General features: G+C 40.2%; 1 protein-coding gene across 2 annotated transcripts in view; it reads right to left on the reverse strand.

Moving 5' to 3' along the window:
- The window catches only part of naa25 (N-alpha-acetyltransferase 25, NatB auxiliary subunit), a 23,996-nt gene extending 6,329 nt beyond the window's left edge, over nt 1-17,667 (reverse strand). The window contains exons 1-18 of one of the 2 annotated variants that reach the window (XM_080046494.1): nt 17,555-17,667; nt 14,804-14,889; nt 13,578-13,716; nt 12,507-12,625; nt 11,370-11,444; nt 11,151-11,258; nt 10,785-10,863; nt 10,183-10,294; nt 9,458-9,547; nt 7,163-7,335; nt 6,699-6,811; nt 6,241-6,448; nt 5,121-5,210; nt 4,213-4,393; nt 3,470-3,569; nt 2,638-2,789; nt 1,175-1,300; nt 533-791 (exon numbers count right to left, since the gene is read on the reverse strand). In XM_080046494.1, the coding sequence (XP_079902620.1) occupies nt 533-791; nt 1,175-1,300; nt 2,638-2,789; nt 3,470-3,569; nt 4,213-4,393; nt 5,121-5,210; nt 6,241-6,448; nt 6,699-6,811; nt 7,163-7,335; nt 9,458-9,547; nt 10,183-10,294; nt 10,785-10,863; nt 11,151-11,258; nt 11,370-11,444; nt 12,507-12,625; nt 13,578-13,716; nt 14,804-14,889; nt 17,555-17,648 (2,304 nt within the window). In that variant the 5' untranslated portion in view covers nt 17,649-17,667. The remainder of the gene's footprint in view (nt 1-532; nt 792-1,174; nt 1,301-2,637; nt 2,790-3,469; nt 3,570-4,212; nt 4,394-5,120; nt 5,211-6,240; nt 6,449-6,698; nt 6,812-7,162; nt 7,336-9,457; nt 9,548-10,182; nt 10,295-10,784; nt 10,864-11,150; nt 11,259-11,369; nt 11,445-12,506; nt 12,626-13,577; nt 13,717-14,803; nt 14,890-17,554) is intronic. The other variant, XM_080046495.1, reaches the window with a different exon arrangement.
- Between the last annotated feature and the right edge of the window lie 656 nt (nt 17,668-18,323).

Genomic DNA, 18,323 nt, shown 5'->3' on the forward strand with positions numbered 1-18,323 from the left:
AATTTGACATATCACGTATTACTTCTGTGTATTTTTCGAAAGGCGGATGTTCAGGTGTTGCTTGAATAATGACCAAAACATTTATTGAATCTAGGGCTGGCCCGAATTATTCGAATACTCGTTCGGAAAATTAGTATTCGGAGCTTTGTTTTTTTTTTTTTTTGCAAGAAGCTAGTACTGCAATATAATGTCATCAAATATATTTGGATATAAAAGTTAGTAATACTGTAGTAGTAGTAGTAGTAGTATTGCTCATTTAGGAGGATATTACATCACTAAGTGTCATAGCGCATCCATTACTTCACCTCCGAGCGCGTAAATCTTCAACAAAATATGCAGATACTGTCAAAATCGGTTCCAGGGAGTATATAGGGATTATTAAAGTTTTTTTTTTTTTATATTGTTTTTGATGGTGTGTTTTTCTGGAACGAATATTCGAATATTCGCTCGGAAAAACCAACGAATATTCGAAGCCTTAAAAATGGCATTCGGGCCAGCCCTATTTGAATCTATTGAGTGTTTAGCGCCGTACCTCTATATGTTTGTCTACTATGTTGGTGGCGTTCTGCAGTGTGTGGTTGAGTTGAGAGAGCAGAGAGGAGAGTGTGGCGGTCTTGTCTCCCACTCCGTTCTCATTCACAGAGTTCTGTTGTTGTTGTTGTTGTGACGATGATGTTGCCGTGTGTCCCAGTGCAGCCATGGCAACCAGCAGACGCAGTGTCAGAGAGCGTATCCTCAGCCAGACGGTTTCTTCTTCTATGGAGAGATGTCGGTGATCCTCAGTTAACGCTCTGTGTGTGGAGAGAGGGAAGAGGTGATTTAAAAATGGTGGTCATAATAAACAACAAAACTAAATATAAAGATGATTCGTTCTACATTAATTCCACAAAAAAAACAATTAGACTAATACCTAATTAAAAGGTAATTAAAAGTGTGTCAGTCGAACATGGTTTCAAACTTTTTAGAACCCCAAATTTCTATGTTTAGGGTCAAAAGAAAGATAGAGCTAGGGACGGTGTTCTCGATTTTGAGAAAAAAAATGGGAAACTAAGAGAAATTTCTTTTTAACATTTTAGCTGTAAGTTTACAATAGCAGATCACAGCTAAATCTAAACCAGCTGCCAAAATTAACACTTGCTTTGGAAATCATGCCTCACTCAAAACGCTGCCCTACCTGGCTTTGGGATCCCAGCAGGTGAACACAGTCAGGTCTCGGTTGTCTCTCATAGTGTCCCAGGGAATATCATCCTCCTCCGCAGACAGAGACATGGCCTTCACACTCTCCTCAAGGCTGAGAACACTGCAGGAAATAAAACATATTAAAAAATGACTTATAAATGAGGTATTCAACTTCATAGCACAATTAGCTGCACATTTGATGGTATTTTTTTTCCCCAGTGTTTTTATAAAATGGTAGCCGGAGGAATCTTTAAGTTAAATTTCAGACTTATTAATACCTTTTTAAAATTCCACTTAAAATTGCATTAAATGCCAATGTCACGACCATATACTGGCAAAAGTAGGAAGGATATTATGGAAAACTTTTAAGCATTTTAATGTACTTTAAAAAAAAACATTTTTTAACTCACATCCATATAACAATAGCTTTGTTAAGCGTGTGAATACTCCCAATAACAAAATCAGAAACAGCGTATTTGTCACATAACGACCTTCATTCTCTATGACCTTTAAAACATTCTGAAGTTCGTTATTTATTGTATCATACGAAATGGAAAAAATCTAAAAAATTAAAGACCTTTGTAAGGAAGTTTCAATATTTTAAAGGCCTTATTTTGGTAATTTTTTGTTTAACCAGGAAAGTCCCATTGAGATTAACCCATTGATGACGGCTGCTGCGCGATGCCACATTGCCTCTCCTGCCTGATGCTGCATCGTGCAGCATTGTTACTTTATCTAATTTTCATGGCATGCGCAGCATAGAATGCACTGTCATTGGTTCAAATACACATGAGGTGGGTTTTGTTGATTTTTTAAGACCACGTGACCACCCAAAAGTTGTGTGGTTTGCCGAAAATCACATCAATCAAAAAAATAAAAAATAAAACAAAATAATAAAAAAAAAATAAGCCGTCTGTGTCAGCGATAGTGTATTACAGAACAGTTAGTGGCGTTTGGTGCACAGAATCAAGGTCCACTATAGGCTACTGACGAAAATCACACTAAATATTTTATATTATTTATTCTTTTTTTTCTCCCCCATCTAATTTTGACGATTTTTAGAAAAATGTGTTGGTTTGTAAGCGCTAAGGGAGCATGTTTAAATAAAACCTGTGAACCTTAACTTTTAAATGTATTTTATTTCATGTTTCTATGTGCTACACAGGCTTAGATATTAAGGTTTTGGTAGACTTGACAATTCGTACAATTTTTTCAGAAAACCCTCAGGCATTAAGGACATGCATCCTAGATTGCCATAGTCATCAATGGGTTAAAAACCTCTTTTTCGAGGGAGTCCTGGCCAAGGGGCAGCAACAAGTTACATGTGTTCACTCACAATATTACACTCACAACATATAGACAGAAATTTAAAAAAGTAATATTAAATTCAAAGCTTTTGTATTGCTTGTAATTCAAGCCCCTGTGGGAAACCCTGTTTTTTTAATAGTGTATTCTCACATGTCGGCCTCGAGGAAAAGGTCCAGCAGCATCCTCTCCGTGCGGACTTGGGCAAAGTGCAGCGATTGGTTCAGGCGATTCCGGAGAGAGATGAATTCTGGGATTTTCTCAAACGCTCCGTATTTGTACGCCTGGATGATATACTCTGAGGTCTAAGGAGAGAGGGGTAGAAATACATACAAACACATTTTAATCCTGCTTTATAAAAAGAGTGTTTAGAATTTTATATAAATGTTTAAAGGTTGAGTCAGTGATTCTGGAGAACGCTTTTTGTCAAAATCACTTTGTCAAAATCAGTGAATATCTCCTCACGATCCACTACTGTGTGTGAGGTGTAAAACAAATCCAGTGTTAATAGCTAGGATGGACCGCTTTGTGAACACACCACTTTACAGAGCCTGGGCTGTGTATTAACACAAGATTTTATTTTCGCTGCACACACGCAGTACAGACAGGAAGCGGATGATGAGGAGATATTCACAGATTTTGACAAAAAGTGATTTTGGCAACAAGCGATCTCCAGAATCACTGACTCCACCTTTAACCACAAGCCCTGTGTTCCAAATCACATACTCTTTCTTTTTACTACACTACATACTAAAGTACAGAAGAGTTTTAGGGCCACAGGAGAGAAAAAAAAAACAGATAAGGAAGATTTCTTTCATTATGTCGAGATATGTCAAGAATAAAAGACATTTAGTGGGGCATTTATGTGTTTTCAGCATACTACAATTGACGTGCATGTATTTGGGACATCCTAAATCTTTTTCTGGCATACTAAATAGTAGAGAAGTGTGGGGAACGCAGGGATAGTTTGAAAGTATGAACTTACATCTTTCTGGTTGGAGTGGAAAAACCTGAGGGAGAAGTTACAGGACTGGGAGGCCGCGGCAAACTGACCCAACGACTCAGCATAGCGCGTTAACAGAAACCTGGAAATTTAAAAAATATTTATTTCAGTTTATTTTCCATTACAGAAAGATCACATACACACACAAAAAAAAAAACAATGGAAAAATTTACAAAATACAATTTGAAAAAATCAATTAATACAGGTAATAAATGCAGTAAAAAGGGTAAAAAGTAAACAGTATTTCAGTAGAGCAAATAGAAAAATAGATGCATACATGCAATAAAAAGCGTAACACTGGTTGCGTTCCGAATCACATACTCTTTCTTTTTTCTATTCTACATACTACATCCGACGATAAAAATAATCTAGTTAGGATGCAGTAGGCATACTATTGGGACATACTTCACTCTCTTATTTCATCATAACATTGCGCCTTGATCTTGCCTCTTGCTTTTATATCCGTCGCATCCCCGTTTGTTTTCATATGGAGGCTTCGTCGATGTGACGTCACTTCACGTGCGCAATGGATTGTGGGTCAGAATCGCCCAAATAGGATGCAGTTTTCAACACTAACAATCTTGGCCGCATGAAGTAGGACATCCGGGTACTTCTAACAATCCTAAATCTGGCCACAAGAATCGGGACATCCTAAATCTTTTTTCTACCATACTATATAGTAGAAAGTATGTGATTCGGAAAGCAACCACTGTTCCCATACTGACCCTATGGTGTCGTGCTGTACGTGCTTTGCGTCCAGACTGGAGTAGAGATCGACCACGGGCTCGAAGGCTCCGAGGCGACAGTGGAGAAGCAGCAGCAGCAGCTTGAACTGAGCATTAGACGAACTGTGAGACAAACCCTCCTGCAGCACGCCCAGGGACTGCCACACCATGTTCTCATCTCCTACAAGACAGACAGACAGACAGACAGACAGACAGGCAGAGAGACAGAGAGAGAGAGACAGAGAGACAGACAGACAGACAGACAGACAGACAGACAGACAGACACACAGACAGACACACAGACAGACACACAGACAGACACACAGACAGGCAGGCAGGCAGAGAGAGAGACACACACAGACAGACAGACAGACAGACAGACAGACAGACAGACAGACAGACAGACAGACAGACACAGACAGACAGGCAGAGAGAGAGACAGAGAGACAGAGAGAACGACACAGCTTGAGAATATTGCTTAAAAAACCAAGGTGATAGTTGTTAGAGCACAGCCAAAATGTCCTCACTAAAACTCAAATTTGTTCTCGTAAAAATAGTTGTACGAGTACCGGACACGTTTGTCCCTATGTCTATACTTCTGAGGACATTCATTGACGTTATGCATTCTCTAGCCCCTAACCCTAACCATCACAACTAATTGCCTAACCCCAACCCTTACACTAACCCTAATTTATACCTGAACCAAAAAAAACATCCCTTTAAAAAGGCCTGTCCCAAAGTGAGAACCAGCTAAAAATGTCCTCACTCTTAATGTCTAAAACTGTAATTGGTTCTTGCAAAAATAGTTGTACAAGTACAAGTACACACACACACACACACACACACACACACACACACACACACACACACACACACACACACACACACTCACACACTCACACACTCACCTGTCTCCACCCATAGGTCGATGTATACATGAGCCACCATGAGACAATACATATCAGAAAACTGCAGCTCCGTCTTTAGGGCCGTCGCGCCTGTAAAAAGAGAAAGACAAGTCAGAAAGAACTGTAGCAGCAAAGAATAAGAAGGGATGTGTGTGAGTGATCGATTCCTCGAGTAGTGCTTGTTTCAAATCATACATAGATATTTTTTCTAGGCCCTATATCGATTTGAAAATGTCTTTACATGTCCAACACAACACAACACAAAACGGGTTTGGGGCGACTGTGGCTCAGTTGGTAGAGCGGGTCGGCCGATGATCAAAGGGTTGGAGCTTCGATCCCCGCCCTGCCACCTGTGTCACAGTTGTTGTGTCCTTGGGAAAGACACTTCACCCACCTTGCCTCGTGTGAATGTCGATAGTTAGCCTGCTATCGGTGTATGGATGTGTGTGTGTGTGAATGGTAACGTGGGAAAGGAAAACAGGTCTCCCTTGCAAAAGAGTCTCCGGTCTCAATGGGATTTACCTGTATAAATAAAGGTTTAAACTGACTAAATTAAGTTTAACTAAATAAAATATTTTGATGCAACTGCAGTTTACATGAGCAGTAACTTAACACTGCTACAGCGCTACAGAAAGTGTTTTTTTATCACAGGTGTAGCGGGGTTTACTGAAGGTGACACAAGCTTGGTAGAGAAGTCTGGCCGAGCACCGATCGAGGCAAAATAAGATTTTATCAGAGCAAACGTAGTTATAAACAAGGGCTTCCATGTTACTGGTCATTGAGCTTGAAGCGCGCGCAATATAAGTCACAAATCTGTTTAAAACAGGATTTCATGCATCTTCTCTTCATGTACAATTCTAATATAATCATGATCAAATAAGAGTGAATTTATTTATTTTATTCAACCTTTATTTATACTCGATATTTCATTGAGGGCTGACCCTCGTTTACAATGATGTCGAGAAACAAAAATACAAACACAATATACGATACAAATACACAACAAGCTGGTAAAGAGAAACATCCCAGACAGAGATGTAGAGTGACTAGGAACATAATTAAGTTGGTAAGTACAACTGAACATAGCCTAATTAAAACAGTTGAATAAAAGTGTTCTCACCAAACTTGAGTCCGTGTCGATAGTGAGCCTTGAGCTCTGCGATGAGCCGTAGTTTCCCCTCTGTGTCCAGCGCGTGGTGCAGGCCGAGGGCCCGGCTCAGCTGACACACACACAGGTGTCTCTGCAGCGCTTTGGTGTCGTCTGGGAACGCAAACCCATCCTCCCCCTGCTCCCCCAGAGGCACCGCCTCACCAAGACGGTTTATGAACTGAGAGAAGAAGAAGAAGAAGAAAAATAATATTGATAAACTATTTTACACACCAGTTTACAGAGCCAAGGCTGTGTATTAACACCAGATTTTTTTATATTATAGACAGGTAGCTGATCGTGAGGAGATATTCACTGATTTTGACCAAAAGTGATTTTGACAACAAGCGTTTTCTAGAATCACTGACTCCACCTTTAAGCTTCAAAACAGACAGTCCAAGTTAAACATTACTGCTATGATTGGTTCCTACCTGTTGATGTTGGTCTGGATTGAGCAGATGAAGATATATTTTCAGGTCGGTGATGCAACACGGTTTGTCTCCAAACTTCCCAAAGAACTGAACCATGAGCTCAAATGGATCACCTGTTTAAAGTCATAAGCAAATGAGTTAATAGTTTTTTCTGTTCATACATTATATTAGAAAAAAAATTAAAAGAATATGCAACTATTATTACTATTAACTATATTATATTTTAAAGGGATTTGGACCTGTGTCTGAAAAAGTTGAAAATAAAAAATAAGTATGATATTGATAAATTATCACTTAATGATACCAACAAATAAAGTTTGGTGTTCAGAGGAGCTAGAATGAATTGTGAAAATTTAAAGTGGAAATGTATGTGTTTGTACCTAGCTGGCTAATAAATAGATAGTATTTAGTACATAAACAGGGCAAAAGCACCGTTGCAATAGATGAAATGTAAGTGTTTGTACCTAGCTGGCTCTCTTCCGGACAGCCCCTCTCTCTCAGTCTGTGGATCAGTTCCAGTCGGGCGAGATACGGCCCTCTGAGTGAGCGAGAGTCTTTTCCATCTTCACCTTTAATTCTCTCTTCAACAAACGACATCACCTCGGCTATGGTGTTATGGACCGGGCCCTCCGAACAGCTGTAGGCAGGCAGACAGGCAGACAGGCAGACAGACAGACAGGCAGGCAGAGAGACAGAGAGAGAGACAGAGAGAGAGAGAGAGAGAGACAGACAGAGAGAGAGAGAGACAGACAGACAGACAGAGAGAGACAGGCAGACAGACAGACAGACAGGCAGACAGACAGACAGACAGACAGACAGACAGACAGACAGACAGACAGACAGACAGACAGACAGACAGGCAGACAGACAGACAGACAGACAGGCAGAGAGACAGAGAGAGAGAGAGACAGACAGAGAGAGAGAGAGAGAGAGAGAGAGAGAGAGAGAGAGAGAGACAGACACAGGCAGGCAGACAGACAGAGAAAGAGAGAGACAGAGAGATGCAGGTCAGTGCTGAAATATACATTATAATTGATCTATTCAGAAAAATGTCCATCTTCTCTTTCCCCCGGGCAGGGAGCACTGTGTTTTGAGGGGGAGCATTTTCTTTCTGAAATTTGCGTTTTTTTCTAAATAATTAGCCCGATTGTAATCCGAGTACCTAAAAGCCCTCAGTTCGCAGCACTATGGCCGCTGCAGGAACTTCTGGCCTCAAACCCAGAAATCTGAGGTGCAAGAATCAAAATGCAGTTGAATTTTGACCTTTGACTGCAGGGGATGACTGGCCTACAAATATAGAAGAGTTTGATTGGCCGTGCACAGTTGGCCTACAAATATAGAAGAGTTTGATTGGCCGTGCACAGTTGGCCTACAAATATAGAAGAGTTTGATTGGCCGTACACAGTTGGCCTACAAATATAGAAGAGTTTGATTGGCCGTGCACAGTTGGTAGGCCGAAATATCTCTACAGATCCCTTTCCGGCATCCACAAACTACTGAAATACTCCTATTTTATATACCAGGTTTAGTGGGGCTTCACTCCAGACTAGCCCAATAGTTATAATATATATAATAATAATCTAAAGCCATTTTTATATATTTGTTGCTAGCAAAAAACGTTTCAAATGTTGTATTGATTCTTGAGTGCCTGCGACATTCTGGTGCGAATGTAAGGGGCAGACACTAGCGACTCAAAATAGTGTTTGGAGAAGTAAATAAAACAAATTGAAGTGGAATGATTACTGTGGACAAAAAGACTCCGAGCACATCCTGAACGGGCACTGACTGCAGCAGTTATAATAATAATAACATCAATAATAATTCCTGATATTTACTTTTGCAGCTGTTAGGAGTTATGCTGTTGAGCAGAGGTAGAGGTCTTTCTCACCTGTACAGACAGGTGTGATGGAGACAAAGCAGTGGTTCAAAACAGAACAAAACACTTCCTGGAAACACTTATGGAATTGTATTCAAGGACTACGCGTCTGTCGAGCAACCATCAGGCATTTTCTACCTAAAGTTACATTCGACAGACATTTTTCTATTCATTTTTTTTTAACCGCATTTTTATGCTCAGTACATACTGCGCTGTACACCTCCAAATAAGGTAGGGCTGCCCCCCCTTGGAAGTCAATGATTTGAATCATCGCAGTCGACGTAGATTCTCCTTGTTGAGACGTGTTTTCTTGCCAGTCAGTGTGTGCGCGTTACAAATAAAAGTAGAGCACTGACATTATCGTGCTGGGCCAGAAGGTGAGCATGCACATTGAGCATCTGGGAGTGGAGATTGGGGGAAACTGTATGTCTGTATATGGGGGACAGGGGAACCGGAGGATTTGGGGAAACTGGCGCCATGACCCCAATTCGTGCATGGCAAAAAAAAATTACATCTACTGAGCATTCTACACCCTCCCTCAAAGAGATTATCTAAGACCAAAGTCTGATTGGCAATTTTTTTCCTGAATAGTCAAAAAAAAAATTGTCGGTTAACAGCCCTTACCAAAAAACGTATTTAAATTTAAAGTCAGTAATACTCTCTGGGTACGAGAATTTTGATGCATCTGATGCCGAATAGTTTCATGAATTGTGGAATCTCTGAATTGAACAGGCAGGTCTGATTCGACTGGGAAAATTCTGAGTCTGGGACAGCCTTACTATAAAAAGGGACATTTAGCCAAAAAGATATGTTTGGTAACGGTCATCGCAGGCCTTTCATACCAATCAAACCAGAACTCATATCTAACGTGTGTTGTACTCACTGGTCTCCTTCCTCCGGCGCGCTCCACGACTGATCCATCAGATGGAAGAGAGAGTCAAAGTACGAGGGGTAGTACTGCCAATCATCGGGACTGCAAACAAACAGACAAGTATGTTACTCATGTACCGGTTGTGTTTTTTTTTTTTTACATTATATTTATTGGTTTTAGGAATTGAACGGACTTATTGCCATACTTACATTAACATTTACTTAAAGCTGCAGTGTGTAGAATTTTGGGTTTTATTTCCTAGCATTTTGTAGAAAGTAATTATAATATCCATAAGCACATTTAATTTAGTGCATAATAGCTGAAAAAAACGTTTTGAATCATTTTTTTTTCCCTTAGAAAGGATCTCATATGTCCATATTTCTGCATATCTTGGACCAAGGCCTAGTGCCGCCATCTTGAAAGTGTCGTAGTTGGAATGTCATCAGGTGCATTGTTTAAAATTTAGAATTGTTCTTGTCCTTGAAGGCCACTGTAGCTTCTGTTATTATTCTAAAGGGTTGGGGTTACCCAGGGAGCGTTGCATTCTAGAACTTTGTAGAACTTTCTTGATGATGTCAAATTACACACTGCACCTTTAACACCCTTCCCCCCACCCCCAGTGTAAAGAAATAAGTAAATGAATAAAAAATAAAAATATAAAAACAAAAAAAAAAAACACACAACCATGTGCTCTTGTGTGTATATTTTAAAGCCATGTGTGCATTTTATGAACTGACTTTTTGAGCAGCAGTTTGTGCGCCAGAGAGTTGCACTCGGGCCAGCGCTGCAGTCTGTGGTAGAGCTTCATACACTTTGATTCTCGGCTCTGTAGTTCACTGGTCAGCTTCTCTGTAAAATGTAATGATCGATATTACCATGTTATTCAGATTCATTCGGCTTTTGGATATATCGGCCAATACGGATACTGTCAGATATCATAATTAATAATAATAATTGATTGGATTTATATAGCGCTTTAATTCTCTGTGACTCAAAGCGGTTTACAGGGTTCCAGGTTCAATTCATACACACACAGTCATACCGTTGGTGGTAAACTACGAGAGTAGCCACAGCTGCCCTGGGGCAGACTGACGGAAGCGTGGCTGCCATTCAGCGCCAACGGCCCCTCCGACCACCACCTCAAACATACAGCAGTCATACACATTCACACAAGGCAAGGTGGGTGAAGTGTCTTGCCCAAGGACACAGCAACCATGACACAAGTGGCCGGGCGGGGATCGAACCGCCAACCCTTGGATCATTGGCCGACCCGCTCTACCACCTGAGCCACAGTCGCCCCATAATTATCATAAACATAAGAATAAATGCGACCACCTACCTCCCAGCGGGCCCCTGATTACATCGAGAGCTTCTTCACACTTTCCCAGACGTTCCAGAATCATAAAATACAGCTGCACCTAAAAGTCACACCAAAAAAAAAGCCAATGTAAGTAGCTGTAGCATATTATCCCAGATAGGGTTGTCACAATACTAGAATTTCAAACGCGATACCGAAACAAAATATTTGTAACCATTTCCAATACCACAGGCGACAAATGACCCAAAATTGAGAGGCTGTTTCTATGTATATATAAAAAAAAAAACATTCTTAACGAAAATTGTGTTTTGTGTAAAAAGTCTTTTTTGTGGCCAGTCAGGACGTCAAGTTAAAAAAAATCTAGGTCATGAATAATCCTTTTCTTACCTCTGCCTCTGCTTCAATCTTTTCCTCTTTCACCATTTTCTCCACCATGCGTTCGGCCAGAGGCAGGAACATGGTCTGGGCCAGTTTCTCATCTTGTGCCGAGATGGCCTGGACAACAAACCACACAGTGCATGTTTTATATACAGAATAACAATGCAAATATCAAATATTTCAGTGAATATGTGAATTTTATCTGTGTGTATAAATCCAGTGCCTTACCTGCATCACCAGACTCATGACAGACCAGAAGTAATAGGGATTCTTGGGGACGATTTTGTACAAAGCCATTCCTGCCTGGAAAAGGAGCAAAGATGCATTAGGCAAGGCAAGGCAAGGCAAGGCAAGTTTATTTCTAAAGCACATTTCGGACACAAGGCCATTCAAGGTGCTTTACAGAAGCAAGATTAAAATACATCAAGTATAGAGCACACATAAAAAATTAAAAATAAAACAACATGAATAGAAATAAAACATAAGAAATAAAACATTTTAGAAAATAAAATAAAAATAAAAATTACAGGTTAAAAGGGAAACAGAAAATGAGTTAATATCAATCGTATATGTCTGTCTGTCTGTCTGTCTGTCTGTCTGTCTGTCTGTCTGTCTGTATATATATATATATATCAAAGCCATTCCTGCCTGGAAAAGGAGCAAAGATGCATAAGTTAATATCAAATCATTTGTGTTGGCGTGTTTTAAAGAAGGTGGAGTCAGTGATTCTGGAGAATGCTTGTTGTCAAAATCAGTGAATATCTCCTCACTGTCCGCTACCTGTCTGTACTGTGTGTGCTTAAAAACAATCCATTGTTAATACACAGCCTAGGCTCTGTAAAACCGGTATGTAGACAAAGGGGGACCATCCTAGCTAGCAACAGACCAGTTTACAGAGCCTAGGCTGTGTATTATCACTGGAATTCTATTCAGCGCACACACACACAATACGGACAGGTAGTGGATTGTGAGGAGATATTCACCGATTTTGCCAAAAAAGTTATTTTGACAACAAGCGTTCTCCAGAATCACTGACTCCACCTTTTAAGTTCAAAAATGGATTGGATTTATATAGCGCTTTTCTAGGCTCTCAAAGCACTTTACAGGGTTCCAGGTTCCATTCATTCAGACACAGTCATACCGGTGGCGGAAGCGTGGCTGCCATTCAGCGCCTACGGCCCCTCCGACCACCACCTCAAACATACAGCAGTCATACACATTCACACAAGGCAAGGCAAGTTTATTTATATAGCACAATTCAGACACTAGGCCATTCAAAGTGCTTTACAGGGGCAAGATTAAAATACATAAAACACATTAGAAGACATTTAAAACGAGGAATAATGGTGTTAACCGTTTCCTTACCTGCTGCATCTTCTTGTATTCTCCGACGCGAGCGTAAGCCATGAAGAGATGAGAGTGATACTCCTCGCTGAGCGGAACCTTCTTCACAGCTGCTTCATACAGTTTGGTCACCAACTCCGCTGTCAAACAACAGACACATATATTTAACATGGCGTTACTCTGGCGTTACAATAAGCCTGTGTGTGTTTCACTGTCAGAATGTCTTAGTTAAAGGTGCAGTGTGTAATATGACCTCATCAAGAAAGTTCTACAAAGTTCTAGAATGCAACACTCCCTGGGTAACCCCAACCCTTTTGAATAATAACAGAAGCTACAGTGGCCTTCAAGGACAAGAACAATTCTAAATTTTAAACAATGCACCTGATGACATTCTAACTATGACACTTTCAAGATGGCGGCACTAGGCCTTGGTCCAAAATATGCAGAAATATGGACATAGATGAGACCCTTTCTAAGGGAAAAAATTATAATTAAAAAAAAATGTTGAGCTATTATGCACTAAATTAAATGTACTTATGGATATTATAATTACTTTCTACAAAATCTGCTAGGAAATAAAACCCAAAATTCTACATACTGCAGGTTTAACATGGCGTTACTCTGGCATTACAATAAGCCTGTGTGTGTTTCACTTTCAGAATGTCTTAGTTAAGTTTCTTTATTTTATCAATTTACACAAGGTACATGGAAATGTGTTCTTCTCATATCCCCTCTCAAGTTTTCCACTCCAGAGGGGGTCAGAGCGCGGGGTCAGCCATAGTACAGCGCCCCTGGAGAAGTTTGAGGGTTAAGTGTCTTGCTCAAGGACACAATGGTAGAGATGGTGGGCACCTTAGATGTAATAGCATAGCAGCCACCACTAGTTTGTGAGTGAGTGTGTGTGTGTGTGTGTGTGTGTGTGTGTGTGTGTGTGTGTGTGTGTGTGTGTGTGTGTGTGTGTGTGTGTGTGTGTGTGTGTGTGTGTGAAAGTGAGTGAGTGAGTGAGTGAGTGAGTGAGTGAGTGAGTGAGTGAGTGAGTGAGTGAGTGAGTCTGTGTGTGTGTGTGTGTGTGTGTGTGTGTGTTGTACTCACGACGGTGCATCTCCCTGTACAGTATAGTCAGAGCTTGTAGCGAGTTGTCGTCAGTTGGTTCTAAAATGGCGACTTCCTGAGCCAGAGTAAAAGCTTCATCCTGTTTCCCGGTCCGCTGTAGACCGATGGCCTTCAGGACCTAAAACAAAGGACAGACACAAATAAGTAAGTAAGTAAGTAAGTAAGACACAAATAAGTAAGTAAGTAAGTAAGTAAGTAAGTAAGTTCACACACGTTTAACGGACTATTTTAAAGGTTAAGTCTGCGATTCTGGAGAATGCTTGTTGTCAAAATGATGATCACCTTCTATTCATACTCGAAGGACACTGAGATTTCCCAGATTTTGCAGTGTCGACGTATTTATATACCATTTTACAGAGCCTAGGCTGTGTATTAACACCATATTTTTTTCAGTCAGTGCACGCACAGTACGGACAGGTAGCGGGGCCATGAGGAGATATTCACTGATTTTGACAACACCATTTAATAATACGGTTGTGTAACAGTCTGACAGTCCGCAGACGATCGATATCTTTGCCCTACATCAGGCCATTGCTTTGCCCCCTGCATCACCAGTGTATTCATCAAAACGTCCTTGAGCAAAATGCTGCTGCCTTACTGCACTGGTATGCTGTGTGTGTGTGTGTGTGTGTGTGTGTGTGTGTGTGTGTGTGTGTGTGTGTGTGTGTGTGTGTGTGTGTGTGTCTCTCTCTTGTACAATACGTTACTGAACAGCTGACGTGTCATGAAATGATAAATGGAGAATCTATTTGGCAGCTCAGAAAGTTGGACTTTCTAGTAGGGCTGTGTCCGTGTGCTAGTGACAGTTTCTTATGCACCAGTTCCAAGAACAAACCTACATCTTCTTTCTTTCTTAAAGATATTGTAGGGTGTTTTTAGCCTTTATTGGATAGTTTTAAGCACATATTAGAAATGGGGGGAGAGAGAGAGAGAGAGAGAGAGAGAGAGACAGAGAGACAGAGAGACAGAGAGAGAGAGAGAGAGAGAGAGAGAGAGAGAGAGAGAGAGAGAGAGAGAGAGAGAGAGGCCATGCAGTAAACGCACCGGGACAGAGAAAACCGGGTCTACTGCAACAAAGACTTTTGCCTTAAATTGTACGTGCTCTACCGGTGAGCCATTTTATTTGATGCCAAGAGTGGAAACACACTTTCCCAGAAGAACGAAAAACAACTTGATTCAGCGAGAGTAGTTCCTTAGTGACCCACCTTGGCACAGTGCAGGTCCTTATGTTTCTTCAGCAGTTTGTCCGCCTGCTGGATCGCCATTTTATTGTTGCCATTGTCAAGGTAATCTGCAGAAATACACAGGAGAGCATTGCATTAGTGATGGTGATTATTATTATTGTACATTTTTAAGTTTAAAATTCAACATATTTAGCAGTTTACAATGACAAATGGAAACTAGAGAGCCTCTTGGAGCTAGTCTTTGTGAAAAAAAAAAGCATATACAGCCCCGGGAAAAAAATTAAGAGACCAGTCTGGATTTTTCTTCAATCTTTATCTCTACATTACTTATAGAAAATGCTCTAAATGACAATAATTGTATTGTAAATTTGGTAGAAATGTTGTCAGTAGCTTATATTATAAAATCAAAATGTTCCTTTTACTCAAACATATGCCTATAAATAGTAAAACAAGAGACACTGAACATTTGGAGTGGTCTCTTAATTTTTTTCTGGAGCTGTAGGTGCTCTTTGGTAGGGGCGCAAGAACTAAATTGTATTTTTCTTGATGCTCACTGGATACATATGAGTTTGATTGCAATGGTGACTGTGTTATACCATACATTTTTTGGATATTAAATGATTAGACCATGTAAAATCAATATACTCGTCTTTCTGAATGGTTGGTGAATGTATGTGGATGCACACGCGCACGCGCACACACACGCACACGCACACACACACACACACACACACACACACACACACACACTTCAATTCAAATCAGCCACTTCAGGACAGCTCGGTGCCTAAATTAACCGTACACTGTGATAGTGTCATGTCTATTCTCTCAGCTCAAACTGTCACCACAGACCAACCGAAAAGCTGACGCACACCAACAGACATTTGTGAAGAACTTCCAGGGTTGAAAAGTTCATTGTTCATTCATTAATTTGGCTAAACTAAGGAAGCCCTGAAGGTCCAGTCATTGATGCAATCTACAGAGACATGCTTTACTTATTTATGGTTCCAAAACCACTATTTAATTTAGCTGCAGGATTATATAATATGCTTTGACAAAATAACATTTGCCCAAAATATTTTATTATTCATGGCTTCCTTCCACATGGTCAGATTTTTGGTGTTATACTATTGAAAAGGATTAAAGGAATACTTCACCCATACGGAACCGGCGTTCTATAATTATAAAATTGCTATTATATTATAATGAATGAGGTTTTTCTTCCCTCAGTCTTCCCTTGGCCGAGCTGTCCTGTTAATCCTATCCCTACATTTTTACTAGTGTGATGACACACTAGGAAAATGTAGGGTTAGACAGTGAGACCATAATACACTCTTTCTGCCTTTTCTCAGGCTAGGATGAACCGATTTCTAAAATGTTTTGCACATTTATACTACATAGGACCTCAGAGTTCAATACACCTTCATATTCCCACCGGTAAAGTAGGGCTTTAAATGCTCAATCGGTTATTGTTTCTTTAAAAAAAAAAAATCAACATTGTCAGCCCTTGCCTTTTACTCCATTTCCTGGAGACTAAAACTAACCCCATCCACTGACCCTTAAAATCTGTGTTTACCAATGGGGACACAGCTTTTGTTGAAAGTCTAGTGTGTGTCCCTGAAAGCTGCTTCCGTCAGTAACACACACACACACACACACACACACACACACACACACACACACACACACACACACACACACACACACACACACACACACACACACACACACACACACACACACACACACACACTTTTTGTCAGGACTGTGCAATGGCAACATGTATTATAAAGGAGCATATTCATTACACGTAACTAGTATTTGATTCTTTAAATAGATTTTTTTAAAGCGGTTGTGTTACCGCACTTAACAACCAAGTCATATTCCTGTGGTCATTGTAAACTTGATGAAAAAAGTCAACTCTAAGACTGAATAGTTAATAGTGAAACACTTGTGATAAACAAACGATATTCATAGTATTTCTAACATACATTCCCCCCTGATATAAAAGGCACAGATAATACGTCCGTTATTACCGTTATTAAGCAGCTCACTGACTATTCAAAGCTCCTGTGACAGCTCAATGCTATCCAGTCAGCCAGCTAGCTTAAGAGTTAGCTTGGAGCATTGTCCTTCCACTGTTATGAACGTAATGCTAACTGGGAGCTAAACGTGTAGCATTTTAACTTTACCTAGAAAAAGCAGCCACATATTCACTCTGAATTGAGAAAGCTTAGTAAGTAGTAACAACGGAAATACCGGTGTCAACGTATAGGCGCACAACCGGCACTAAAAATACAACTTTTCTGTATTTAATCAAGAGTTTCAGCATGCCAAAGTGACAAATGACTGGCTAGTTAGCTGACACATTAGCATGTTAGCTAGCTGTCAAATAGCAACCGTTAGCAAAAAGGACACAAAAAAAAATCGACTTTGAGAATTAAACAAACCGAGTAAGTAAAATGTCTAGAACACTTCCGTTGACTTTCTACACGTTTATCACAATGAGACACTAGTTTTTAATGCAGAAACCCCGTAGAGAGAGATTCGTGTCCTCCATCCCCTCCACCCCCAAGGCTAGGGCGACATGCACGCCGAGTAAGGTGCACTGTCACTGGGCACTGAATCTAGCAGAGACCGTGGTTTGAGCTGGTGGGCCCCAGGACCACAACACAAACCCTTTCTACTTTAAAACACATGCACCGATTAAGGGCACGTTTAAAACCTACACACGGGTTTAAATAGACGTTATTCTACACGCTGAGACCTCACCGTAAATAGGTCTGAGCCGTCTGTCGTTGGGGTCTTGCACATGGCCTCGCGCCGCCATGGTGGAGTTTACCTGCTGGGGGAAATGTTCCCGCATGCGCAGTCACTGGGTATCCTGTCTACACTGTCTGTGTGTGTGCAAGCGATTTAATGTATGAGTGTGTGTGCCGCAGCAATCTGCAATACAGCATCAAGCATTCAAACCTCACAATTTATTGTTAACTACACTTAGCCTACTACTTGAATACTATTTTTATTATACATATACATATGTATACAGCAACAAATTAAAATAAATAGGCTACCTTAATATCTAAACATATCTTAAATCTGCCAAACTCTACCTGTAACTGTTTTAATTAGGCTATATTGTACTTTCAGTCATTTTATTTTAATTCCAGCCATTCTACATCACTGTCTAAATGTTTCAATTGTTTTTTTCTTCTCTTTATCAGTGTATCTAATGTATTTGCATTGTATATTGTGTATCTATCTATTGTTGCTTTTGTTTTGCATTTGTTTGACTCGACATCATTGCAAATAAGGGTCTCACACACACACACACACACACACACACACACACACACACACACACACACACACACACACACCTCAATTGATCTCTCGGTAATAATAAAGGTTAGATTAAATGAAATTAAATACTATTTTTATTATAATACATAGCCTATTTATTTTATATCATGTGAAAATGGCAATTTTTCTAATAACACTGGCCAGTTTTCTTATATATTTATATCTGTCATTTCACTCT

The sequence above is a fragment of the Ammodytes marinus genome, assembly GCF_949987685.1.
Source record: "Ammodytes marinus genome assembly, chromosome: 18".
Lineage (NCBI taxonomy): Eukaryota > Metazoa > Chordata > Actinopteri > Uranoscopiformes > Ammodytidae > Ammodytes > Ammodytes marinus.